This window comes from Protopterus annectens, chromosome 13.part0 (assembly GCF_019279795.1).
Source record: "Protopterus annectens isolate FY-2018-M chromosome 13.part0, PAN1.0, whole genome shotgun sequence".
Classification (NCBI taxonomy): Eukaryota; Metazoa; Chordata; order Ceratodontiformes; family Protopteridae; genus Protopterus; species Protopterus annectens.
This window is the reverse complement of record NC_056747.1, coordinates 250833620-250861478: the sequence shown is the minus strand read 5'-3', so window position 1 is coordinate 250861478 and position 27859 is coordinate 250833620. Positions and strand designations below refer to the sequence as shown.

At 40.1% G+C, this 27859-nt stretch overlaps 1 protein-coding gene across 5 annotated transcripts in view; it reads right to left on the bottom strand.

Moving 5' to 3' along the window:
• The window catches only part of LOC122787214 (CACN subunit beta associated regulatory protein), a 366408-nt gene that overhangs the window by 213745 nt on the left and 124804 nt on the right, over positions 1-27859 (bottom strand). For all 5 annotated transcript variants that reach the window (XM_044053808.1, XM_044053811.1, XM_044053812.1 and 2 more), the window contains one exon: positions 12258-12403. In XM_044053808.1, the coding sequence (XP_043909743.1) occupies positions 12258-12403 (146 nt within the window). The remainder of the gene's footprint in view (positions 1-12257; positions 12404-27859) is intronic.

The window sequence follows — 27859 nt, the reverse complement described above, 5'->3', positions numbered from 1 at the left end:
AGAGGTGCCAATTTTATGTCAGACCTGCTGGCTTGTCTGTGGAAGTCCTGTGGGGTGATGCACATGAAGACCACCCCCTACCATCCCCAGACTAATGGTCTTGTTGAGAGGTTAAACTCTACAATCAAGTCCATGCTACGGGCATTTGCAGATCAGTTTAAGAGGGAGTGGGACAAATATTTGCCCCATCTGTTGTTTGTTTACAGAGAGGTTCCCTAGGAATCCACAGGTTTTTCACCCTTTGAGTTGTTTTATAGGCAAGGGGTGAGGGGTCCTCTAGATTTAATTCGAGATGAGTGGGACGTTGAGTGCGAGTCTCACAAGGAGTCTGTTGTGGCATATGTCCTGAACCTCAGGACAAGGCTCAGGGAACTCATGGGCTTGGCCCAGGAGACCCTGACAGAAGCCCAACAACAGAAAAAGGTGTGGTATGACAGGAATGGTCGAGCTGGAGAGTATGCTGTAGGGCAGCAGGTGATGGTTCTCATTCAGACACAACAAGTTGCAGGCAGCTTGGGAGGGACATTACAAGGTGGTAAGAAAGGTAAGTGATGCTAACTACATGGTGGAAGTGCTAGGTAGATGACAGGGGCACAAATTGTACCATGTTAACATGATGAAACCATACCATGATAGGGAGGCCCTTGTGCTGAGCATTTGCAGTGGATTGCAGGAGGAGTCTGAGGGAGATCTGGGGACTGATCTCCTTAGTGAGGCTCGAGCTGACACCTTGGTGGAAGGGGTAGCAATGTCCCAGCAGCAATCTCCTACCCAGGTTCGAGAAATCCGAGCAGTGTTGCAGGAGTTTGGGGGCATGTTCACCGGGAAACCAGGGAGCACCCACCTGGTGCAGCACAAGGTGGATACAGGACCCCAAAGGCCTATCAGGCAGGCCCTTTATAGGGTGCCTGAGAGAGTCAAACAGTTGGATACAGGACCCCAAAGGCCTATCAGGCAGGCCCTTTATAGGGTGCCTGAGAGAGTCAAACAGACTCTGAGGGAAGAGGTACAGGAGATGTTGGAACTAGAGGCGATTCAAGAGTCCAACAGTCCCTGGGCCTCACCAGTGGTGTTGGTGCCAAAGATGGATGGCAGCAACATGTTCTGTGTGGATTACAAGAAATTAAATAGTCATGCAGAGGCAGATGCTTACCCCATGCCTAGGACAGATGAGGCCCTAGAGCAGCTGGGTGGGGCTAAGTATCTTACAATCATTGATCTTGCCAAGGGTTACTGGCAGGTGCCCTTGACTCCCAGTGCAAGACAGAAGTCAGCCTTTGTGACTCCTTTTGGCTTGTATGAGTTCACAAAGATGCCCTTTGGGAAGAATAATGCCCCAGTGACTTTCCAGAGGCTGGTAGATCATATATTAGCAGGAGCAGGAGGGTTTGCCCTTGCTTACATGGATGATATTGCTATCTACAGCCATTCCTGGCAAGAGCACCTTCAGCATGTCAGGGAGGTGCTGGGCAGACTACAGAGGGCAGGGTTGACCATTAAGCCGAGCAAATGTCAGGTGGGTATGGCAGAGGTCTCCTACCTAGGACATAGAGTGGGGAGTGGTATGATAAGGCCAGAACCTGCCACAGTGGAAGCTGTTCAGGCATGGCCTGCACCTGTTACCAAAAAGCAGGTGAGGGCATTCTTGGGAACAACAGGGTACTACAGAAAGTTTGTTCCCAATTATAGTACCACAGCTGCACCCATACAGACCTGACAAGGAAGAACAGGCCAGATAAGGTAGTGTGGACCCCAGCATGTGAGCAGGCATTTCAGAAGCTTAAGGAAGCTTTGGGATGACCCCCTGTGTTAGCCAGTCCAGACTACAGCAAAGAATTTGTTGTGCAGGTGGATGCTTCAAACTATGGGGTGGGGCTGTACTTAGCCAGATTTCTTCAGAGGGAAAAGAGCACCCAGTGGTTTATCTCAGTCATAGTCTCCAACCCAGGGAGGAATGCTATGCAGTGCTAGAAAAGGAATGTCTAGCCATAGTGTGGGCACTACAAAAACTTCACCCTTATCTGTATGGAAGAAAATACACTGTGATGACAGATCACAACCCTCTAACATGGTTAAACAGAGCCAGTCAGCAAAATGCCAAGTTGCTAAGATGGAGTCTGGGGTTGCAAGCATATGATATGTCAGTGCAGCACCACAGTGGGAGTAGCAATGCCAATGCAGATGGGCTCTCAAGACAGGGAATGGGGTGAGGTACACCCAGATAGACCTGACATTCTCAAGCGATGTTTCTCAAGGGGCACTTGAAACACTTGCTTGAGTTCCCTGGGTGGAAGAGATGTGATGATTGGGGAGAGATGGGTGAAGGCTGCCAGCCTAGTCAAATAGAATTTGATAAATAATTCTATCAATTGTATAAATAAATGTAAAATACAGGCTTGTGTTTTTAAATGTAAGAAAACACTGTAGAATTTGAACTTCAAGATTGTTGCAACATTGCCATCTGCTGTAAGGAAAACCAAGCCAAGTATTTAAAATGTGTCTTTTTAAGTTGAAAAGATCTTACTAATCTCTTTAATGTTAGAATTTGGCTCCAGGAAGGCTGGATGAAGATTTCATGCCCATTGTTTTAAGGCTAAAGTTTATGACTAGAATTTAGATGTGGAAGGTGCTTTATTGCTCTGGTTTCTGCTAGCACATACATGTGAAATGTCTTGTATTATTGTAAGTTTCTGAGGAGGTGTTAGATTGCTAAGGCTAAGAGGTGAAAACATATAGGACCTGGTCATCACCAACATGGGCAACAGGTTTTCCACACTGGAAGTCAACCCGTCACTGGTTAGATCAGACCATAATCTAATCACTCTGGATGTCCACACCACACCACCACCTCCAACCAAGGAAACCACAGTGAAAAACTTTTCTATAGCAAACTTCACCTTAGAGGTGGTAAGTTTCACAGCCCCCATGCTAATGGATAACAATGTCCAAGATGAGGGAACCTTTACAAATGCACTCTATGAGCACCTACAAGGATGCATGGATCGTGCCATATGTAGCAAAACCAAGACTCACTCTCCTAAGAGAATGAAACCAGTCTGGTGGACCCCTGCCATAAACAGGCTATACAACAGAAGGAGGAAACTAGTTCAGAAAAAAAGCAACTCCCAAGAAGGAAAGACATCCCTGATCAGTATCAGTAAGAACCCAAGGTCCCGCATAAAATCCTCCAAGGCTAACTTCGAAAGAAAAATAGCCAAGGATTCGAAAGATAACCACAAAGCCTTCTTTAGCTATGTCAAGAATCTAAGTGGAGACTTGCAGATATGCTCTGAGCTAGTGCAAAATAGCACAAAATATACTGAATCCACTGACATTGCCAACATCCTGGCAGATAGATTCAGTGCAAACTTCACCCCCCTCTCACCCCCAAAAGGGCCCACAACAATACCGGAAAAGTGTAGTGTCCCGGAAATCAAAGACGCACAGGTGAAAACAGCCCTTTCAAAAGCCAAAATCACAGCGTGAATGGGGCCAGATGGTGTCCCAGGCTGCGTCTTGCATGAACTACAGAACGAACTAACCCCCCACCTAAACACACTGTTCAGCCTCAGCCTCTCCACAGGCTATGTGCCCATAGAATGGTGCACAGCAATGGTTATTCTACTCCACAAAGGAGGGGCCACAACTGACCCTGGTAACTATTGCCCCCATAAGCCTGACTAGCCTGGTCTGCAAGGCTATGGAGCCCATCATCATGGAACTCATTAACAAAGACATTGGGAACCTCCAAACATCTGACACAACCCAGTTCAGCTTTGTTAAGGGCAGATCATGCCTACTAAACCTGGTTGACTTCTTCGAGAAAGTTACCATGGCCATAGATGAGGGGAAGGTAGTTCACACAGCCTACCTTGACCTTGCCAAGGCTTTTGACACCATTCCCCACTCGGGAATTATAGAAAAACTCACCAGCCTGAACATAAACCCCTACGTCATGAGATGGGTTGCCAACTGACTTACAGACAGAACTCACACGGTAAGAATAGCGGGCTCCAGGTCTGACTAAACCAGTCACAAGTGGTGTCCCACAAGGCTCAGTCCTGGGACCCCTACTGTTCGGTATATACTTCTCAGAAGTACAGGCAAACACAGGAGGACTATGGCTAACCAAGTTTGCCGATGACTGCAAACTGGGAGCCATAATTGACTCTCCGGCTGACACGGACATTCTCCAAAAAGGCATTACTGAGACGGACACCTGGTGTCAAAGTCATGGTCTCAAGCTAAATGCCAAAAAATGCATAGTCATCCAGTTTGAGAAAAACAAAACACCCATGAATTACCACATAGGTGGCAGCCCCCTTAATACAGAAGAGGTAATAAGAGATCTGGAGACCCAGGTAGATAGTAATCTCTCCTTTGACAATTATATTGCCAAAGTAGTTAGGAAATCCTTCTATATAGCCCATCTAATTACTAAATGATTCACATCTAGAAATAAAGAGGTTATAGTGCCCCTCTGCCTGTCACTCATCAGACCCATCATAGAGTACAATGCCCATTTGGGATGTACCTCACAAGACACTTCCAACAGCTGGAAAGACCACAAAAGTACCTCACCAAGAGGATTACTGGCCTCAAACATATGTCCTAAGCAGCCCGACTGGAAAAACTCCAGCTGTACTCAGTCGCATATCGCTTACTCAGAGGTGATCTCTGCCTGACTTACAAAATCATGTCCAACTCAGAATTGATGGACATGCTCCACCTAATGAAATCCAAGTCACTGCAAGCCACTCGCTCTAGTGAGCTAAACCTCGCCACAACAATAAATAGAACAAGCTGGAGGGATAGATTCCTGTCACAGAGACTCCCCATGCTTTGGAACAAAATTCCTAACTACATTAGGTAGAGCCCCTTACTAACATTCTTCACGAGAAACCTTGACGAGTGGATGGGTAACAGAAAATACACCCCTGGGATCACTTCATTGGCTCTTCTTGACAGAGGCTCAGTTAATTAATCAATGGGGCGGCGAAAGCTGACACACTCTGGTTAGGCTTATCAATGCCCTTGGGCAGACAGCCGAGTACCTACCTATGAACCTATAAATAATGCAGTTTGTGGCCTGAGAACTCAGACCAGGTGTTAAGATGATGCAATATGAATACTGGGAAAACCTTAGTGTCAAAAATGATGTAATTTTGGGAGGGCCTTAGAGACATGTTTGTTAGTAATGTTTAAATACTACTTCTCACAAGAGAATAAAATGAATTTTGACTTTGGACATCTAACTTATCAGACTGTGCCTTGTGCTCACATGTAAGTTAGCACTGTGATTTCTTGTAGGAATAGTTAAAGCTAGTAAAGGTTAATTAGGTATTTTTCTTTGAAATCAGACCTGTCCTTCTGTATTATTTTAAGTTTCTGCGTGATCTCTGAACTCTTAGATATCTCTGTGGTATAATAGTTTTGTCTTGTGTTTTAGTTATTTATTATTAAATATTTTTAAAACCTTCTACCTGTGTCTGCTTTGTGTAGAGATAAGCTCTAGAGTACATTGCATATTTATAGCGGTTATTGTAATAGGCCACTCTAAAGTAAGCCTTGACTGTTAGTCATGCTACCATTGGATATTAATATTGCACAGTAATAATTGGACACCTTTTTAAGGGCCTTTTAGTAGCTGATATTATTAACTGGGTGGTGGCAGTAATTACTACCGTATAGTCTGGTAAAGGGGCACAGCTGGAGAATCTGTGTCAACCTTTCCTAAGAGTGTCTATGAAGTTGTATATATACTTATCTCAAAGTGTGTGTGTGTTGTGTCAGCTACTTGGCAGGGACATGAAGCACTGGTTGGACAGAGAGGGTACTTGATGTTTTAGATGGCCCAGTTAGGCTGAGATCTGGACCCTATAGCTGTGCCAGTGGGGAGTTTTATTGGGGACCTGGTGAGCAAGGGAGCAACCAACCCCAGACTGACTGTGATCTCTGTGTGCACTTAAGGGAAATTGTACTTTACTGTGTGTATTAGTTATCATTTCCTCTTCTAGGAGACGACCTCCCTGGTGTTAGTGCTGAGGATTGAGGCTCCCTGATTGCTGGGCCAGGTCACGGTCGTCACAGACACCTATACAAAATTGGGGATAAATGTGCTGTGTGTCAAGCCACTGGTTTGTCTCATTTACCACTGACTATGACAAGTCACAGAAATGAAGAAGAACACAGGATATGTTATCCTTCAGCCAAAGAGAGAGCCAGCTAGTTGCAGCAGACATGGTGAAAACAGAAATTAGACATGACACAGTCTTATCACAAGTGGCTGGACAGTGACACACACATAAATCTGTCAGCTGAATGTTATCTGAACTTAGATAAACTTAACTTAAATGCTGTATGTGTGATATGGGGATTAAGGATCATCATCCGTAGCATTACAACTCGTATTGTTAGAAGAATTTCAACAAGGTCACCTTGGATTAATGAAAGTGAAAACACTGGCTAGAAGTTACATACAGTGGCTGATGATAGATGAAATGACAGAGCAATTGGCATTAAGATATACCGACTCCCAGATTGACGAATGAGCCAAGACATGCACAGCTTCACCTATGGAAATGGCTTAGACTGCTCTAGCAACATATCCATGTTGATTTTGCTGGGCTATACATGGCAACATTTTAGTCGTAGTTGGGACATGATCTAAATGGTCTGAGATCTTTACCATGACATCTTGTCCTTCTGGTCACTGATGTTCGAGGAAAACTTTTTCTCAGAACTGAAGTGCTGTAGCAACTAGTAAGTGATAATGGCCGCTCAGTTTATAACAGTTAACTTCTAGAAATTCGTTGATAAAAATGGTATTTAACATATTACAATTGCCCCATGGCATCCAGCAACTAATGGACTTGCTGAGAGGTTTGTTCAAAGTCTGAAATAAGAACTTTGAGCCCAGGCAAATGACATGGTTTTTCCTTCTGAAAAAGTTGGCCAGTTTATTGTTTGCCTACTAAAATGCTGTTTTTACTACAACTTATCAGCCCCCAACCATGCTGTTCCTGGGATATCCTCTTCATTCAAGATTAGACTTGTAGCAAAACTTTCAACAGATTGTTGAAGACCAACATCTCAAAAGAATAGTAGAGAAGGATACAGGTAGCTTTACCACTGGACAGGCACTTCTTACCTGGATTTATAAAGAAGGCTACATATGGGTCCCTGCTACAAGAACAGTCAGGACCCATGCTTTGCTAAGGTGGTCACTGACAACAGTTGGTAGTGCCATGTTGTTCAGCTGAGAAATCAGAGTCACAGCTGTATGTTACCAGACAACAAGGATAAGCAATTACTGTTACTGTTCCTGTTCTTCATCTAGAAGCATTATCATTACAGAGAGAAACTGTTATGAATATTTCTTGTGCAACTCCTGCAGATTCCAGTGCTGTGACTGCAAAATTACATAAGGTGCCTGGTGAGGAGAAACACTATCCAATTTAATTTGTAAGCTTCCACAGAGAATAACTGTGACTGTTTTGTTTGACTTCTTTTTTTTTTCTTGGTTTGGCGGCATCTAACAGTAAATTTATTTATTTATTTGTATTTGTTTTCTGGGGTAGAGCACTGATCTCCATGGACCTATTTCAAACTCAGCTCAGGAGCGGTATCTGGTTAAGTGACTTGCTCAGAATCACGAAGTTAGGCAATGGAGGATAAAGGACCTTGCACCACTGAACTACAGGAAACAAAATGATAATAACAATAATAGTAATAATAATAATAATAAATATTATTGTTATTAGTAGTAGTAGTAGTAGTAGTAAGTACTTAGCATCTGAGGGGGAAGGAGTTCCTGTATACGTTAATAGCAGTATGCATGCCTGATCTGTGGCCTGTTGGTAATGCCTACCTCAGGTTTATGTACAGGTGTGATTGAAAATGCCTTGCTCTTTGCTTTATGGAGAATGAAAGTGAAGCTAGCCCAGTAAAGAGCATGTAGAAGCACAACAATAACTCTTGCAGTTTCCTTGCATTCTTATTATTTGTTAGTGTTTGTGTACAAAAGACACTATATGGGATCCTTAGTGAATCATCTGGCTACATTTATTTGTTTATTGTCTGTTAACTGAATACAGCTGATAGGAGAGATTCACATTGCAGAATCCCCTTCTCCATGAGGGCTGGAATTGTGGAGAAAAGACTATCGCCATTATATGTGATGGTAAACAGGAATATTTATATATGCTGACCTAACTGTCCCTTGCCTGATGTGAGCCAGTGGAGTTTCTGTGAATACATTGCTTGACTATGAGCACATGCTTGGTAAATCTGTGGCACTATCAAATGTGTTCTTGTTAAATTCTCACAAACTGTTTATTTGATCTTTTGGAAGTGAGTCTCAAATCCATACCCACCTCCCCAAGGAACCATAACCGACTGCCAACCTCTCACTGTTCCTCTGCCCATCTGGCCCTCTTGCTTTGAGTCCATTAGTCAGACATGGAATAATGTCCCTGCAGTATGGTTCCTTATACAAGCGCACTGGGATGATGTGCTCCGTCTTTATTCTAGACAGTATAAAAACAAAAAGGACTACATTTTGTCCCTTTACTATGACTGCAGGCTGGGATCCTTGAAGCTAAGAAGTATTTGGCAGGCAAGGCAGACTTAAGACAAAGACAGCAGGGTGGAAGTGGAAAAGAGAAAGGAAACAAGAGATGATAGGATGACTGAGATTAAAAATACACCCAGGTTAGACAGATAAGTAAGACAGTGCTGCATTGTATATTTATTCTAGGCACTATATAATAAGAATAACTGCCCTGATCTCTTGACAGTGAAGTAATGTTTAAAAAGCACGGGTCTTTTAGGAGACCTCATCTTGAAAGCTGCATTCACAATTATAGACTTTAGTTAAAGAAAGACTAAATAGTGAAGATGATAAATAAATTGGGGTGACGACAGCATGTTAACAGACTCTAAATCCTTCAGGTGTAGCAAATAATACATTGGAAAAAGAATAAAAATATCTGAAAAAAGGTAGGACGGCTAAACTGTGCCTAGCAGAAGTGTTCTGGCTCATTAGAGTCCAAATCTCATTCCACTAGAACAGTTATGTTCAGAAAACACACAAAAGGACAAATCATAAGACTACATTTTTACATGTAAAGAAAATTTCATGTCCTTTTTTTAACAGAGATCTATTTATGGGTGGATTGAAGTTCCAGAAATATGGCCTATATGAATTAAGACCAAAAGGACAGAGGTTTTCAAATGTGACAGGAATAGGTACTCTGACAGCAAAGTATTAAAATGACAGAGTGAAAATAATCCTGACTTCATAATTTTTAGTACTGGTAACAAAACAAGCAGGTAGGGACAGATGTTTTAAGCAACTGCATTTTTATGCTGTAGAATGGTGATGGAAACCCTGGGGAAAGGGCCAAACTAACTTCACACTTCAAATATAGCTCACTTACCCCTCTCTTAGCAGAAATCAGGGAAGAAATTCGGTAAAATCAGATATCTTCAATATGCAGTATAGGCAAGCTGTTCCTTCCCAAACCCTGCTTTGTCCTTAGTTTCCCTTTATTAGTATCGGTAATAGTGCAGCATATGCTAATTTTCTCCAAATTATCAGATGAAGCCTGCTCATGATTACAACCCCCCACCCCCACCAGAATACATTTATCTGCATCTCTGGAAAAAAAATTATTTGTGCCCCAGTGCCAAGTGAATTTCCGTTTCTAATTATGTTTCTCAGCTTGGCTGCATTCCATACTGTTTTTTTCTATTTGCCTTCATTTTTTGTTTTATTCATTTAACCAGCAGATCAGTGATCCTGTTCAGTTGTACAGAGGAATTAGTCAACAGTGTGCACAGCTGCAACCTTTGAAACCTAGGTTTGTGTCCAGCAACTATCATGTATTTATAGCATAGCGCTAGAACAGTGCAGCTGCTCCCATGGTGCTTAAGCTATACTGTAGTCTGGCAAGCTGTATAAATGTTGTTGCTGCACATCAAACAGTATGATCAGTTTTCTTTCCCAAGCACATTTGATATGGCCTTGTCACTACTTACATTCTGTTTATAAAACATAAGCCTTAAAAATTTCTCATGTCACATTTAGTTACATAAGTCAAAGGTCTTTTTTGAGTATAGGGGGTGGCATAACTGCAATTCATGCCCCGAGATTCTTTTATTCCATTCCTTTGTCCTAAACTAATTCATGCCTTATTCGCATGTGAACCTGTTAAGTTTCTACTCAATGCCGGGCATTTAAATGTGCCATCAGTAACTCAGTGTGTTTTGCAAAATGTGATACTACAGCTCAAGTTTTTGAATCAAACCTAAACAATCATTCAAGTGCCCGGTGGACCTCCCTTACACAATCCAAATGCACATCCATATGTTCTCTCTCTCTCTGACACACACACACACACACACACACACACACACACACACACACACACACACACACACACACACACACACACACAGTCTGCCCTTCTTATCCTCCTCCCAAGAACTGAAGCATGTTGTAACATGCAAATCACACACACAAACTGAGGATGTAGTCTGCTCTGCTCATCCTCCTCCCCAAAACTGAAGCAAGTTGTAATGCACACACACACACACACACACACACACACACACACACACACACACACGAGGATGTAGTGTGCCCTTCTCATCTTCCTCCCCAAAACTGAAGCAACTTGCAACACACACTGGGTGCAGTCTACCAATCTCATTCTTCTCCCTTAACATGTATCGGGTCATTGTAGTTTCTGACTGTATGTCTGTCTCTGTTTGTCTGTCATTCTTAGAACAGTGTTTCTGAATTATATGCTAGTTTTAACCTCTTCTGTGGAAATGAGGCTCAAAGGATCATACCCATTGCATCAAGGAACATTTATTTTATTTGGTAACTATTAGAATTGTTGGGACCTGCTAGATCGAATCCTGAAGCACAGAGACTGAACAGCTAAAAAAAAAACAGACTTACACATTCTAAGTCCTGAGATGGCCATTTTTCTGAATTTCTTTTTTTCTGTGGTATGGCACTCTCTGAGTTGGTATATATAATTTGGGGTGTGGGGTGTGGGGGAGCTTGCCCCATTGCAAAAAAGAAGTTTAAAGGAGAAGAGAGCCTTGAGATTTGCTCTTTTCCTGCATTTTGGTCTTTTTTCCAGCTTGTTGGCACTCAGCATTTCAAGTGTCATCATTTTAATAGGGAGCCATTTTATTTATATGGAACTTCTTTCCTGTGCACATTGATCAATCCAGCTACCACAAAACAAAGTGAGAGTGGTCAGTACAGTATTCTGCAGGATGCCATTTGGTAAAGAAACCATCTTATGCTACACATGCAACTCTAAAGCTTAGAAGCACACAAGAAAAATTGCTGGCAACACAGAAGGAGGCATATAAACCATTACCTTAGAATGTGATCCACATTTCCATCTCAACTTCTTTCTCACGAATTATAGCCAAAGCCAAAAATAATGGGGGGACAAAGGCCCACATTTAGGAGCAATTTTTAAATATATAATATGTTTTGCATCAGTATGCATTTTTAAACAATTAGAAGTATAAAACTGTAATGTATGACATTATTTAACGATAGTAATTCTTAGTGATTTATCAGAATATCAAAATTTTACAAGGGACAGAGCAAAAATTTGAGGGAAAAATCAGGGACATCTTGAAACATTCTAGGCAGTTGAGAGGTATGGAGCTACCAGAAGGCTGGATGCAACATTTCTAGTGGGCTGCAACCTCTTGGCTCTAGTTAGAAAAGCCAGCTCAGAGTTTGGAAACAGTATTGTAACCAGAATCTGTGCAACTTCCTCCGTAGATTAACAGCAGTGGTATGTTTAGGAGTGCTGCTGTACTTAGCCTTCACTTACAGCTTGTTGCTTCTGATCTCAGTAGCACAGGTGATACGGGGGGGATCAAACAAGGCTGAAGTATCCAACAGATATATTGCAAAGTAAACATGACCATATAGTGGAAATTCATATTGCTGATAGACTACCACACAGCAGTGCCAAAAGTGTTTCAGTTTTCTGCCCCAAACACCTTTTGTAGTCAAATTTGTTCATTCTGAAGTAACATTAGACTGTGTGCATACCAGTATGTAGTGTCCTTAAGCACCTTATGCAGAAGTCACAAAATTAGCATCTCTCATGCTTTAGATTTTCTGAATCTCAGTTAAAGAAAAACAATATTTATAAGAATAAAAGTACTTTCTTGCTCGCTGCATATATTTGAAGACAGCCATGCCCCCTTACCTTAAATATCTTCTATCAGTTTCACAACACTTGCGGCAAATGATGAGGATTCCCGAGAGGAGGACTAGCGTCCCTCCAATAAAGATGGACACCAGGACAAGCAGCAGCACATACCCGTCCTGTACACTGCTGTCTTCTGGAGGAGCCTAGAGGTAGCAAACAACAAACAGGGCAGTGGTGTCAGAAAAAACTGATTACATTATAGCTACTTTAGTATTAATTTGATACTGAAGATAAATATACTAAGCTTTTTTTGTGTTTCAAAGTGTGACTTAAAGAAGGAAACTAGAAAGAGAGCACATCTGCAAGAACCAATAAAAAATGGCACAGGCAGAGATGTATAAACAAACTCCATTATACATTGTCTAAAGAATGCCTAGCCAAGCAAGATTCCCCTCCTAAAATCTGCAGGACTATTTACCTTCTCTTCTGCATCTGGAATACTTTTAAAACAAATGTACCACATAAATATTCCCAGAGCCATAGCCATCCATAGGCTATCAGCATTATGTAATGTATTCTGATTAGGTTAAACAATGGCTGTGCAGGATGTGCTGAAAAAAATAGATATGCTCTCTTTAGATAAATAAATTATGCTGGAAACAGAATTTGCCAAAATGGTACCGCTGTAAAAAAAGCAACAGTTCTAGAAATGTAACTCATACTACCACATTAGCAATGCTTGTTGGTATAATAGATACCTAAACGAATGTAACCCAGTTTCTGGAATAAGCTGCACTTACCTATCAAGCAGTGTACTTTCCTAGAAACCTTTCAAACTAGTTTAGATTGGTTATGTTGTTCTTGTATCTATTTCTTGACTTAACCAACCATACACCACTACTTTTACTTTATTATTTTCATATACTGAAAATAATATTTTTTATTATCTTTTCGTTTATAATTTTTCAGCATATCCCATGTTTCATGTTGTATCTTATCACATGCTTTACTCAAATCACCTGCTATTATTTTAACTTCTGACTTCCTATTTATTATATCATTTACAATTTTTCTCATTATCATCTATTCATGACTTCCTTTCTCCTTTTCCAAATATTGTTTCTTCCAGTATTTTATTTTCTAATCTCTTCTCTATTATGTTCATAAATATCTTACAGCCTGCATTATTTCACACTATCGGTCTCCATTTTTTTTATATCTTTCCTTTCTCCTTTCTTCCATATAAATTTCCTAGATGATTCCACATTTACTGTCTTTAACACATTATTCATTTTTTCCACAATTTTTTCTAACCCTTCATTATCCTCTTTAGTTACTTTTTTAACTTTCCACTTTTGTTTTCCTTCTATCTTATTCTTTTTGCATGTCTTTTGTATATATTCTTTTATTACAGCCATTATTTCTTGTTGTGTTTTGACATGCTCTCCTTTCTCATTTCTTATTTCTCTTACTATTCTTCTATTTTCTTTTACTATTTTATTCAAATATGGTACAACATCTTCTTTTTTCCCTTGTAAAAATACCTTTGATTAAACAACATTTTTAATGTTTGCCTGATTCAGTGCATATATCTTCCTCTCTCTCTCAAAAAATTCTTCCATGTTTCTTAATACCTCTGTAAACACTTCATAACTTACTTCCTTATATTTTTGTTTCTTTTCTTTGCTTATTAAACCTTGCCATTCCAAGAAATATTTCTTGTATTTTTCTTTAAAACTTATCCACCAACACATCCAGTTTATGTAAGACACCCTCATACCAACGTGATCTTTCTATAATTATTTAACCCTTTCTCTACATCCCTAATCTTAATCTTTTTTGTTTTGTCTTTTAATACCTTTATCTTTATATAACCTCCTTTTCTTGAATCTCTATCCAAATTGGCAAATGATCTGAAAATCCTGTCACTTTTATTCCCTTCCAGAATTATAAAATAATCTATTTCTTTTTTTAAGTTACTCCTTTTATAGGCTCACTGTTTATTATGCCATATATATCTAATTTTAAACTTTTCAATATCTGCAATTATCTTAACATCCGCTCCCTTTTTTTCTTCTTCTTCTTAGGTTACAATTAAAGTCTCCAACCAATATTATCTCCATGTTCACTCTAATATAATTTAGAATTTTTTTTTAACATAACCTCTCTTTTTTTGTAATATATGCATAAACTGCAATAATTCTATAAACCTGCTTTTTCCACCTCACATCGACCACTGTTACTCTACCCAACATTACTAAGGTGTAATCTAAAATTCCTATTGACCTGTGACATAAAATATCCATACCCAACCAAGCATGTTTCTTTTTCCATATTCCAAATAATCTCACCTTCCCATAATTTTTCTGCTTGCAACCTCTCCCATTCTGTTAAAAGTATTGTATATTCCAGTACAATAATATCCATGTCAAGTGTTATACACCATTCCAATATACCTAGCCTTCTTTTTATAATCTTTATACTAGTCACATTTATAGCTAAAGCTCTCCGCTTCTTTCTTTTATTGATTTTATTTCTCTTCCATGCTTTACCTTTTTTATTTTCTCTCATACCTACCCTCTTAAAATACATAGCATTGCCAAACAGCACGACAAACTTAAACATAATTTACAAACAAGCCTGTTGAATTCTAGAGTAGAAGCAAGAACATCATAATTAGAACTGCAGAAAACAGTATTTGCTATTACTTTTATATCTACATATACGAATGTTATGAAACAACCCTACTTAACATGGACAGAACATGTGAGATTACAGCTTTCCTTGGCTAACACTTCTAAACTGCTGAAGCCAATATTAAAATAAAAACTCTGCCACCAAACATTCCCACATTCCGTATACTCCTACTTAGCTTTCCCAAGTGGGCAACTCTCTAATTACAATCTGTGAAGCTCCTCAACATTCCAGTGCTTTGACAGCACCACGTGGAACAATGTTTTGAAAACATTTTTGATGTTCCTTATATTATAAAGTACAACACTATCTCTAAAGAACAAACTATGGCATCTTTAAAATATCCATAAGTCAGGCTTAACTATGTATAATTCTGACATGTAGAATCCCATAATGCTAGAAATGAAAGTCAGTGAGAATTTAGTTTCATGTCACAGCTTTATAATTAATCTCAGGTGTTATGAGCAGTTTTAGCAGACACAAGACAATTGCATGTGCACTATTCTAACATAATCACAGAAGAAGTCATGTGATTTTAGCATACCTCAGTAAAAGAACATTCCGATGCCAAGCCAGCTCCTGTCTGCAGAATTCCACAAATGAAACATTCTTAACACTCGCAGCTAGGGAACCAGAAAATTGCACACAGAAATTCATTTCACTGAAGTATGCAGGCTGGACTACAATAACGAATCAGTGCTCATCACCTTAAGAAACACTGGAGTTGCACCTCTCATTACAACACGTTAACACTAGCATGAGAAGCACAGCTGTGCACAGTAACAAAAGACGGGAGTCGTTTGTTGCCTGCTGTGCTTAAAATAATAGTCATTATTTTCTTAAAATAAACTCATTAAGCAGGTTTCAATAAACTGCTTTTCTGTGAGAAAAGCTTAAATGGAGGACCATAATTTTGGCTGTGGGAAGTCCAGGTTCCATGGAGTTCTCCTTTAACAAGCAAACCTTTAGCACTCCTAGCTGCAATGGCAGAAGTGCTTTGTTCAGCATTCCTAAACAATTCCATCTGGCTCTAGTTGAACTGCATGCCAAATATTTCCAAATAACTACAAACAAAAAGAGCAGGCTTGTGTGACCAAACATGTGGAAGCAATACCGAACTGCATAATCCCAACTCCTCGACAGAGAAATGGCCAAGTATTGACAGTATTGGTATACAATATGTTCACAGGCAATCCAAGCTAATGAAAAAACACTTGTGATAAGGCATCTGAATTAGTTACTTTTGGCATAAACAGAATTTCCATAATTACCAATACCCTCCCACCTCAAAACACACAGCTGACAAAATTCCCAGACACAACAGTCCCAAAAGAACAGCAGCTTATGGAAACCCAGGCCTGTGACATATTTTATTGCATTGCCAGTCAGTATCAGCAAACCCACATAACATAACATTTTCTCATAAAGGCATGCTGGAAATGGCAGTAATCCCATGCCCAGAATTCTAAACTGCCATGGCTGATGTTGGCAAAATTATACAACACAACTTTTCCCAGCAGTTGTAGCAGGCATTAAAGGACATTCCATCACTATGCTACATTTTCTAGGAACATTCACTTAATTTTAAAATTGTCCTGCTGCATTCAGAAATGATCACTGATAGCTACAGTAGATCAGAACTCTGGCAAGTTACATTCTGACACCACTCTTTTTTAAATACTGCACGTTCAGTTAACTTAAGTAACCTCTTCTACAAAATATGAGATTCTCACTCTCTGTCTCAAATGATTCCTTCATTCTAGCTACCTTGGGCAGAATTAAAGTGTTACTGCTACAGCCAGCTGGCATATATCAATGACTCCTGACTGCCGGACTAGCTATCCAAACTTAGTGGTCCACCTGAGAGGACTGACAAGAGGAATGGCTGTAGATACAAAAGACCAGGTGGCCACTGGATACTTTTCTCCAAGGGCATGATAGGCTTCCAAAGGCTAGAGGTACAGCCGCTGTGCTGACTTGTAGCTGAAGATTGAAGTAAAAGTGTAACATCAACATACAGCAGTCTGTGAACTAGTTGACGCATTGCATTTACGAATTCTCTGCTAAGAACACAAACACTACTGCTGACACAAAGCTGATGAAGATAGCTGCATGATCCACCATCATCAGTTCTCAGTCCTGTACTGGGAAGCATCGATTCTCAGGTGCATCATGTGACACAAACTGATAGACGCCAATATGTTTGTTTGCTGATTTATTGCTTGCTAACCTAGTAAGTGTGTTGGTATATGGACCATCTTCAGCCATAACTTAAGAGTCACAAGCACAAGGGTAAACACTGGATGCATGTATTAACATCCAGGGGCTTACTTCTAAGCAGTCACAGTCTGAGTCAGACATATTACATGGTATTCATGGAACTCTTAACTGACACAGCACAATATCAGTGTAACATTTTTAAACAGTCAGTGTTACTGCTAGTACTCCACAAAAAAAGAATTCCAGAACAAGCTCAGGTAGTTGAACTCTTTTATTCAACATACTCAGACAAACTCTGATTACATTTTCAAAACAGGGCGACACATTTCCATGCAGTCCCAGTGAGTATTAAATTTTGTTCACAAAATTCTCAAACAATTCCAGCAATTGTCAGAGCTTTCCGATATGACTCCCTATTAAAATGTTGAGGATTGTAATACTGAGCTCCAGAATGACAAATAATAATCGTAAATAAAAGAAAAAATTGAGATTGCCATACCTCAGTGAAAAAGAGAATATTTTGCGAAACAGCATTCTCAGACTTGATATATATATCAGTCTGTATTTCTGGTCATTCAGTCAAGGCGTTCCAGGATGCGCACTAGTAACTCTTGGAATTTCACATGGTTGCCTTCTAAGTATAGCATTCACAAATGATTACTACTGACAACAGAAAAGCAGCAGGAGCAGCGAATGGAAGTTTGTAACATGACATTATCAAGCAAATATAGGTGGCAACCTTTACAACATGCAATAGGCTGTAACACAGCCATGTGGCATGACACACAGCCTCTTGTTAACATAGTTACAGCTAATGACACCACACTTCCATAGCACAATGCTATTATAACAGGTTTATCTGGAAATTAGACTAAATCTGCAGGGTAATACTGCTTAATGACTACAAATGGACTCAATAGTATTCAATAGCATAGTTACTAATCCACAGTAATTCCACAACTAGAAAAGATGGGCAGGAGGATGGCAGGAAGCAGATCATACTTGTTTGCCTATCCTGATGGAGGGATATGATGGTTTCTAGTCAGTTATTTCATCCTATAAAAGTGAAGGCTTGTGCAACACCAATGTCCATGGTCTGCAAGAAAATGTGCTTGGCAATCCTAAGGTGGTGATGCTAGGTTCATAGTTTACTGGGCTACTGACCTGAAAGCCTTTATAAGCCTAGCTGTGTGTGCCTAATATAATACTACAGAAACCCAATATAAAGGATATTGCCTAAATTCAAGATCTTAGTTAGCAACGACTGCCCATATCTAAGAGGGTCATAGGTGAAATCCCCAGCAGGAATTTACGGTTTCCCATAAATCAGTGACAGTTCATAAATTAATACTAGTCTAACTGCCCTTGTGGGCCATTTTAAGTTTTAGCTAATTACCCCATGTGAGAATCAAACCCTGCACTATGTGTTTATACCTCCCACCCAAAGGTAGCATGTGTGTGTGTGCCATAAGGGGAGGGCATAGGACACCCCTTGCTGAGATGTGGGTGCTCATGCCAGCCACCTGGAGGACAAGATTGAGATTATAACAAATATCTCCACTGTAATGCCAATGACGGCAAAGAGCACCACCATGGCTGCCTAGATGACAGCCCCAATGGTTGTTCTTTGCTCCTATTTGGAAATACCCAAAGTGAGAGGGAGAAAAAAAGTCAGACTAATATAAGTAGCCTTGACAGATGGGAGGCACAGAGAGAAAACACATAAAAAAAAAAAAAAAAAAAAACAGTTATTATACAGTTGCACAATGTTAAAAAATGGAATGCTTACATATAGTAACAGCAGAATTCCACAGCACAATGCTGTCATGTATTTACAGTTGGACTCTGCGTAAGTCTCTTAAAGAATTCTGCAGAATAATGCTGACAAACAACAGCAGAATTCCTAAGCTGCACAATGTTACAAAATCCCTACTGGCATCACATGCATTCCATAGTTTTATGTTACCGAACTACTGACTGCTGGCATAAGACTAGTGTTGTGGTTCTGGCATTCAGATTTAGCCTTGTTCCTCCTACATTTACTGATGCTCCCCATAAAGTCTGCCCTTTTTATGCATACATACATCATTAAATAAATAAACTATACAAAGATTTTCTAACATTAACTAAGTAGGGTATAGTATATAAAGACCTTCTTTTGTGAAAATAAGAAAGTCCTTCGTTATGGTTATTTAAAGCCAGTTACTATGATTTTTAATGCTCAGAGGTTGAGAGGCATGGCATAATATTACCAGACAACTACAGCTAGAAACAACAGAATCCCATGGCATGGTACTGTACCAAACAACTACATCTAATGTATACCTACATAGGTGTCATTATTAAATGACTTGTGTTAGCAACAGTTAACGTTGTAACACTTATCAGTAACTGGCAACAACAATGTTCCTTACAGAATCATATTACTAAACAACTGCATCTGGTGTAAAAAAAAAAAAAAAGAATTTGTAACAACACAACAGTGGATAAGTATAAGACTTGTTATGCTGTCAGGACAAAAAAACATAAGATACTGCACCTTGCTGGCATAAACAAAGCAATAGCAGTGTATACTGTCAAGCTGAACATGTATCACAATACATATTCTCAGGGTAAAAATGCAGCAAAACAGCATATCATTTTGCACTGCTTGGATAACATGCATCTAAAATATATAGATGAAAGAAAGGTGTGTCACTGACTAACTTAGTTCAGCTATTTGCTTCATTTGCCTGCTGCATGTAACTGCAAGCATAGTCTGAACAGTTTGTTAGATTTCTCCCTCAGATAAACATAATTTAAATGTAAGCTGCCAAAATTAACTGCTTTTAAAGCAAGAAGCACCTTTTATTCATGTTACCATGATGACCCTGCTGATTGCTGTGTGTAAGTATACTGTTTTCATTTACATTGTAATCATCATTTATTTTCCTTTAGAACTCTTATTTCTAGAAAAAAAATTCTCAAATGAGGAAGAATCAAGCTCAGAAAGCAGCCAGGCCTAATTCAAGGCCAATGATTACTGGTATACTTCATAACCGCATCAGTCATACCAGTAATGCTAAGACACAGAATGAAGAGCGTTGCAGAGAATGCTGCAAGGAGCAATGCAGAGGAAACACATTGAAAGGATAATGGAAGTCCACAATCTGGGCAGAAAATAATAAAAGCCTAACTTCATAGTGGATGTTGTATCAAAAGGAAAAAAGAAATTACAAGACATTCTGTGAATGGGTACACAGAGTATGGTTGCCCGCCAATACAAATTTTCACCACAAGAACACAGAAAACATTATAATATACCCATTTATTTATTGGCTGATTACATTTTGGTGACCATGTGAAACGAGAACCTTTTTCTGCTGTGGGGGAGGGGCCAAGGAGGTAGAACTGCAATTGTACAAGAGACTGTGGAGCAAATTACACAAAAATAAATTGAATTTGTGGGAACAATTCATGCCAAATAATGTTAAGAAGTAGGAGGAGTGAGGTTGAAGGGAAGTTAGGAACTGAGCAATTTATGTAATGCTGGACTAAATGAGAGTTGTAAAGAAAGAAAACTTAATGTGTAATGTATATAAAAGAAAAAAAAAACTTTTTTTTTCTTTTCTATTAATGTATGTGTGTCTACATCTTAAGTGATAATTTAATAAAGGTGTTAAAAAAATAAAAGATACTTCAAGTATGATGGGGAAAAAGACACTGCTTAACTGATGCAAGAGAAAAATCTATAAAACTGCCTTCCCAAAGGCAGTTTTAATCATTACCCAGGACTGGTGCAGTGTAACTTTAGGAGCCAGCATCTCAGGATGCCCAAAGGCAGTTCCAGGGGAGGAAGCAGCATATGATGATTGGCAAGTACTACTGCAGATCAGGAAAGGAAGCAGCACATAATGATTGGTAAGTACCACTTGCAGATTGGGGGAGGAAGCAGCACATGATGATTGGTAAGTACCACTGCTGATCAGGGGAGGAAGCAGCACATAATGATTAGTAAGTACCACTTGCAGATTGGGGGAGGAAGCAGCACATGATGATTGGCAAGTACCACTGCAGATGTCAGCCCAGTGATTCTGGCTGATCTGCCAGAGGAAGAAGGGGCTACGAAGGCTTGTATATGACCTTAGTGACCAAATACTGACTTTCAGATGTTTTTTTTTTGGGAGGTCCTCAGTACTAGTATAAGTGAACCCTTCAAAAAGGGCTCCCCAGGAAGGATTACTGTAAGCCAGGGCAACCTCTGCAAGTGAGTGCATGTGGCATCAGCCAGTGTCACACATTAGTGCTGCCAAATATGCATCTCCTAAGAAACCTCAGCCATCATGATGCAAGGAACCAAAACACTGAACATAAATGCATGAAATATCAAAAGGGGAAACTTCCAAATGTAAACATTTTCTTTGTAGAGGATAAGCGCTCCATATCCTCATAACTTCTATATACCAACTTCATGGTTGTTCAAACACAAAGAAGGGAGAATTATTCTACAAACAAATGATTCACTGTCTGTGCATACTTAGAAATTGCATTAGCAGTGATTTCCTATGGATAATAGTGAATGGCATTCCCTTCTTGACATTTTGTGGTTTGGGCAGTTGACGTTTGAGCAATTTGATCTTAGCCATCTGTTGATATGCCGTCATATTAACAGAATTCTCAGTGATCCTTTCATCTCCAAGGCAAGGAGCTCAGACCACATGGGTAAAGCCTGGTTCACAAGAGAAGACTGAAACTGGGACAGATAAGACAAGTAGTTAAAGGAATGCAGGTGCAGAGTGGCTGAAGTGTACTCTTTTGTCCTACATTTTAAAGACTTAAAATGTCATAGCCAACAAAAGCCTGATCAGAAGCTGGGAACCTCTGGTCCTGAACACTGGCTGATAAAATAGTGTAGAAACCTACTATGGAATGCACAGACAAAAAGCAGTGCCATTCTAAGAAAGAATGTACAAGCCATCCATCTTTTGGGAAACAGACATCCAAGATTCTGGATGCTTTAAGGTAACCCAAATGCCATATTTCAGAACTGATAACATGTGAGGGAAATGACCCAGGGCTCCTATTCCTTCTTGGGAGGAATGGGGAAATCCACAGAAGACTTTACCAGGCTCAATGTATCTCCAAAAGATATATCTTCTGTTGGAAACGTATTATCCCTGTATGTTTCGGAAACAGGGAGTTTGAGATCTCTACTGCAAGGAAGGAGTCTGAGGGAAAGGAAATCAATTTCTTGGTCATCTCCCAAGAGCAGTATACCTGAATGCCAGATGTGGATATTTCAGAATGTGGCAGTCACACAGTCAGGGTGAGTGAATGGTTCACAGCATGTGCAGGAGAGGAACATGTTTGAGCTGGTGTTGATGGCTTGGGTCCTGAACCAGAAGCAGCCCTGGTAGGTGCAAGTCAACTTGTGAAAGATTTCTCAGTTCTTACTACTGAAACTGTTGGAGGTAAAAGATGAGGGCTCCCCAAGTCCAAGGTCATCATCATATACATGCTCTGTGGACTCAAAGATCTGCTTCACATGAGGCACTGAAGGATCAAACAGCTCAAAGAAGTTACGCTTTGCTCACTATTATGGCTGTTTGTGAAGATTGCCCATGGGCTATGAAGCTCAATCTGGATTGAAAGACTACCATGTATAAAGTTTTAGATTTTGCTCTGCATGATGTAGATGAAGATACAGGCTTCATCCTACATGCGGCCTCATGCTCATTCACCTTGTTCTTCTGTGGCTCATGCCTGACCGTATGAGAATGATCTACTGGTCAGTCTGTTTACTGCAGACACTTCACTGCAGTAACAGAGGTAAGCCTCTAGCATCTATGTGATGCTTTTAGGCTACATGGGGCTAAGTTGCTGACATTTACAATAACCATCAATATTATTCTGCAGGACAAAGTAAAAGAGGCATTTCATGTGGCAGTCCTGCTTGGTAACATGGTGATCACAAGATCAATTTGAAGGTCTACATATTCTGAAAACTGAACATGGGAACCTTCCAATGGTGCATGCAAAGATAAGATCCAAATGGCATAAACAGCTAGATGTAAATGGGGATCTGAAGTCAGTACACATCACTCAACCCTGGATTAAATGTGTGTGTTATGCTATGGGACATTTAGGAGCTTGAGATCAACATTACAGCTAGCGGATAAAAGGATCTCTGGAAACAGTATCCAAGTTAGCCACTGTAAAGGGCTCCTGTAAGGATGACCTAGTGGACAAGGCACATAAAGGCCCATTCATGCAGCTGAGATTTTTGGGAGCCCATTTCCAGGCATGAACCTCCTGATGCCTGTGGCTGGTGGCAAAAGAACGTATGAAAAAAAAAAACGAAAAAAAAAAACAGAAAACCTTAGCATGCTTACATTGAGAACTGTAAACAGATAAAGACAACTAGCTGTAAAGAAGCCAGTCCAATGCCAGCAGCAGATTCCATCCTGATGCATTGACTCATCAAAATGTGTCAGGGAAATCAATTTACTGATATGCTAAGATGATTTACAAAAGTATCAAATCAGAAAATCACAACCATGAATAGATTCTTGTTGGAATAATCAATACATAGAATTACTTTTGCATACGGCATACAAAAAGAATTTATAGAAAAAAATGGGTTAAAACAGTAAATTAAAACCCACAAAACAGCATACTGAATTTAGCTGACGTATTATTAATGGTTCGGGTAAAAATTAATACATGTTTTCAACTTGCACTTAGGACATTCTTGTTTATTTGTTAGCAGTTCAAAGAAAACAAATGCTTAGCAACATGTGATTGCAGAAGGCTGTGGGTTCTATTCCTATGCCAGTTACTTAGATTAAGGATTGGAACTTGCTATAATGGTTACGATGTTTACCTTACAGATACAAGGTACAGGGTTTTAATTTTTTAATAATTACCTCTGAACTTCATGTGTGTGTATGTGTGTGTGTGTGTATATATATATATATATATATACATACACACACACACACACACACACACACGTGTGATTCTGTTACACTTCATTGCCAGTTCATGTTACCGACAAAGAAAAAGGTGGTTCCTTTTATCTAAAACCTATTTGATCAACATTGCATTTCACTAATCCACATAATGAAAATATCATACACACTATATACCTCCAAAGTTTTTTTTTTTTTGTAGGGGGACTTTGCCCGGACACCCCCTAACATAAATACACTAAATCCATAGTTGCACAACTGTGGAGAAAAAAGAAAGCTCCTCACACACTGAACCACACATGCATAAAATTTTAGAGATTGTATTACAATGTAATTATTATGGTAAAAATACTGATTGACACTAATTTGCATTGTAATTCTTATCCTCCAAAACCACACCAGTAGTTATTTTCTATACCACTGCAGACTTTTTAATATGTGCTTTGATAAATTCTAGTGTTGACAAAATGAGTTTTAGATTAAATGGACTATCACTTTTCTTTGTCGATAATGTGAACAGATAATCAAACAAATGGAATGGGAGCACTTAATCTATCACACTTTGGTCGACAAATCAGATGGTCTCTTCCATTGAAGAAGGCGGGATTTCCTGCCAAAGCCAGTCTGTATAGCTTCTCTCCTGTTCCTGCTATTTGGATTAATGAACTCTGATAATTATAACATTTTTGGTGAAGATTGTTCTTTTTTTTGTATATGAACATATTAAAGGAAATGCTAACTTTAAGACTTACTAAAACTAATGTGTAAAAGAAACTACACCTTTCTAAACATACTGGAAAATATTAAGATACAACCAAACACCCTAATAATGGGTGATTTCAACTTCCCTGCCATTAACTGGGAAAACTACTCGTGTACCAACACCTTTGCCCAACTGTTCTTGGAAGTCATAAATTCCAACGCCATGGATCAAATAATCCTTAGTCCCACCAGGGGCTCCAATATCCTAGACCTGGTCATTACCAACATGGGAAATTGATGCTCCGCACCTATGGTCACCCCCTCATTGGTCAGGTCTGACCATAAGCTAACCACCCTTGACATCCACATCCCACCCCCACCCCCCAGTAAGGAAACCTCCATAAAAAACTTCTCCAAAGTCAATTTCATGCTACTCAAGTCAGAAGTGACAAACTTCATGACACCCATGCAGATGGGAACTGAAAGTTCAACTGCTGAATCCTACACTAAGGCACTGTACAAGCACATCCACTTGTGCATGAACTGTGCTATCCCCAATAGAATCAATATGCTTTCCTCCAAAAAAAGGAAGCCAATCTGGTGGTCCCTTGCCATAATCAAACTTTATAACAAAAGGAAGAAACTGTTGCAGAAAAGAGGAAAATCCCAGGATGCAAAAAACTCCCATACCAGCCTCAGTAAGAAGTGGAGATCCTTCATAAAATGCTCAAAAAGCTAGTTATGAAAATAAAATTGCCAAAGACTCCAAAGACAACCACAACGCATTCTATAGCCATTTCGAGAATCTAAATGGCAATGCTCAAATCTGCTCTGAGCTACAACAGAATGGCATTAAATATACTGATCCCAAGGATATTGCCAATATCCTGGCAGATCGATTCAGTGCAAATTTCACCCCCCTCTCACCCCCTAAAGGGCCAATCCCAATACTGAAAGATTGCCAGATTCCGGTAATAACGGCCACACAGGTAAAAAATGCACTCCCCAAAGCTAAGAATACAGCATCCATGGGACCAGACGACATCCCAGGCTGTGTACTACATGAACTACAAAATGAACTGACACCTCACCCAAATGTCATGTTTAATCATAGCCTCATCTCAGGCTTCGTGCCTACTGAGTGGTGGACAGCTACAGTTATCCCACTCCCACAAGGGGGGATCCACCTTGGATCCCGGGAACTACTGCCCCATCAGTCTGACGAGCCTGATCTGCAAGGCCATGGAATGTATTATTATGGAACTTATAAACAAAGACATTGGCAACCTTCAAACACTGGACCCCACACAGTTTGGGTTCGTGAAGGGCTGATCTTGTCTCCTGTACCTGATTGACTTCTTTGAATCAGTCTCCAGAGCCGTGGACAAGGGTAAGGTGGTCCACACAGCCTAGCTGGACCTCACCAAGGCCTTCAACACCATCCTCCACTCTGGAGTCATAGATAAACTTACTAAGTTGGGCATTAATCCCTACGTCACTCGATGAGTTGCCAACTGGCTTACTGACAGAACCCACACTGTAAAAGTAGCAGACTCCAAATCCAGCTCCAGACAAGTGACAAGTGGAGTACCTCAGGGTTCAGTCCTGGGACTGCTATTGTTTGGCATCTACTTCTCTGAAGTACAGGCCAACACTAAGGGACTCTGGCTAACAAAGTTTGCAGATGACTGCAAACTGTGAGCCATTATTGAATCCCCAAATAATGTGGATATTCTACAAAAGGGCCTTACAGAAACAGATGCTTGGTGCCAGAGCCATGGGCTCAAGCTCAGTGCTAAGAAATGTACAGTTATCCCATTTGGGAAAAAAACATGTACCTGTGAATTACCACATAGGTGGCAGTACACTCAACACCGAAAGTGTGATAAGAGACTTAGGGACACAGGTGGACAGTGGTCTTACCTTTGATACCCACATCGCCACAACAGTCAGGAAATCCTTCTATGTGGCACACCTCATCACTAAGGGCTTTTCATCCAGAAAAAAGGAGGTCATGGTCCCACTGTACTCATCCCTCATTAGACCCAGTATAGAATACAATGCCCCGTTTGGTATGTACCTCTCAAGACATCTGCAACAACTGGAAAGGCCGGAGAAATACCTCCCTAAAAGAATCACAGGCCTAAAGCAGATGCCCTATGCTGACCATCTAAAAAAACTCCACTTATACTCTGTCGCATATTGTCTACTCAGACTCGATCTCTGCTTAACATACAAGGCCATGTCAAACCCAGAGCTGTTGGACATGCTACACTTAAAGAAATCCCAATCCCTCAGAGACACACCCTCCAGGGATCTAAACCTTGTCATCACAATGAACAAAACATGCTTGAGGAATAGGTTCCTGACCCAGAGACTCTCCAGACTCTGGAATAGACTGCCCATACATGTCAAGCAGAGCGCCTCTTTGGCCCTCTTCAAAAGGAGCCGTGATGACTGAATGGGAGATAGGAAATTCACCCCAGGGATCACGTCAGTCACCCTGCTAAACAGGGATCCAGGGAAGTAAATACTGTGGGAAGAAATTGCCAGGGAATTGTTATGGCTAGGTCTGTATAGGCCCTAGGGCCGATAGCCTAGTACCAGCCTATGAACCTATGTGTGAAGATCAAAGCCATTACAGATTAGTGACCATGGGATTAAACAAAGAAACAGTAGCATGGATAGTTTTACATATATCTTCTATGGAATTATAACACTTTGGACACAGATGCCCTTTACTGCAAATTTAAACACAAGGTGATGAAAGAAAAAGTACAGAAAAAGCAGTAGGTAGAATAAAAACAGGTACAGCAAACTGTAACACAACATCAAAGTAAAATCAAAAATTGTTCAGAGTCATACTACTATGTAAGAGGGGGAATTGCTATAAAACTTTGAAGGAATGTGGCGAAAGGAATACAGATGGGCAGAAAGAGTAAAAAAAAAAAGGCAACCATTATACACCAGTAAGAACTATTAATAGTAGCTTAACAAATAATCTATAATATAAAAGTGTTATGATCACTTCTGCAGACATAGCCACATTCACATGATTGCTTTTTGTTTGAAAAAACACTATGACAAAGACTT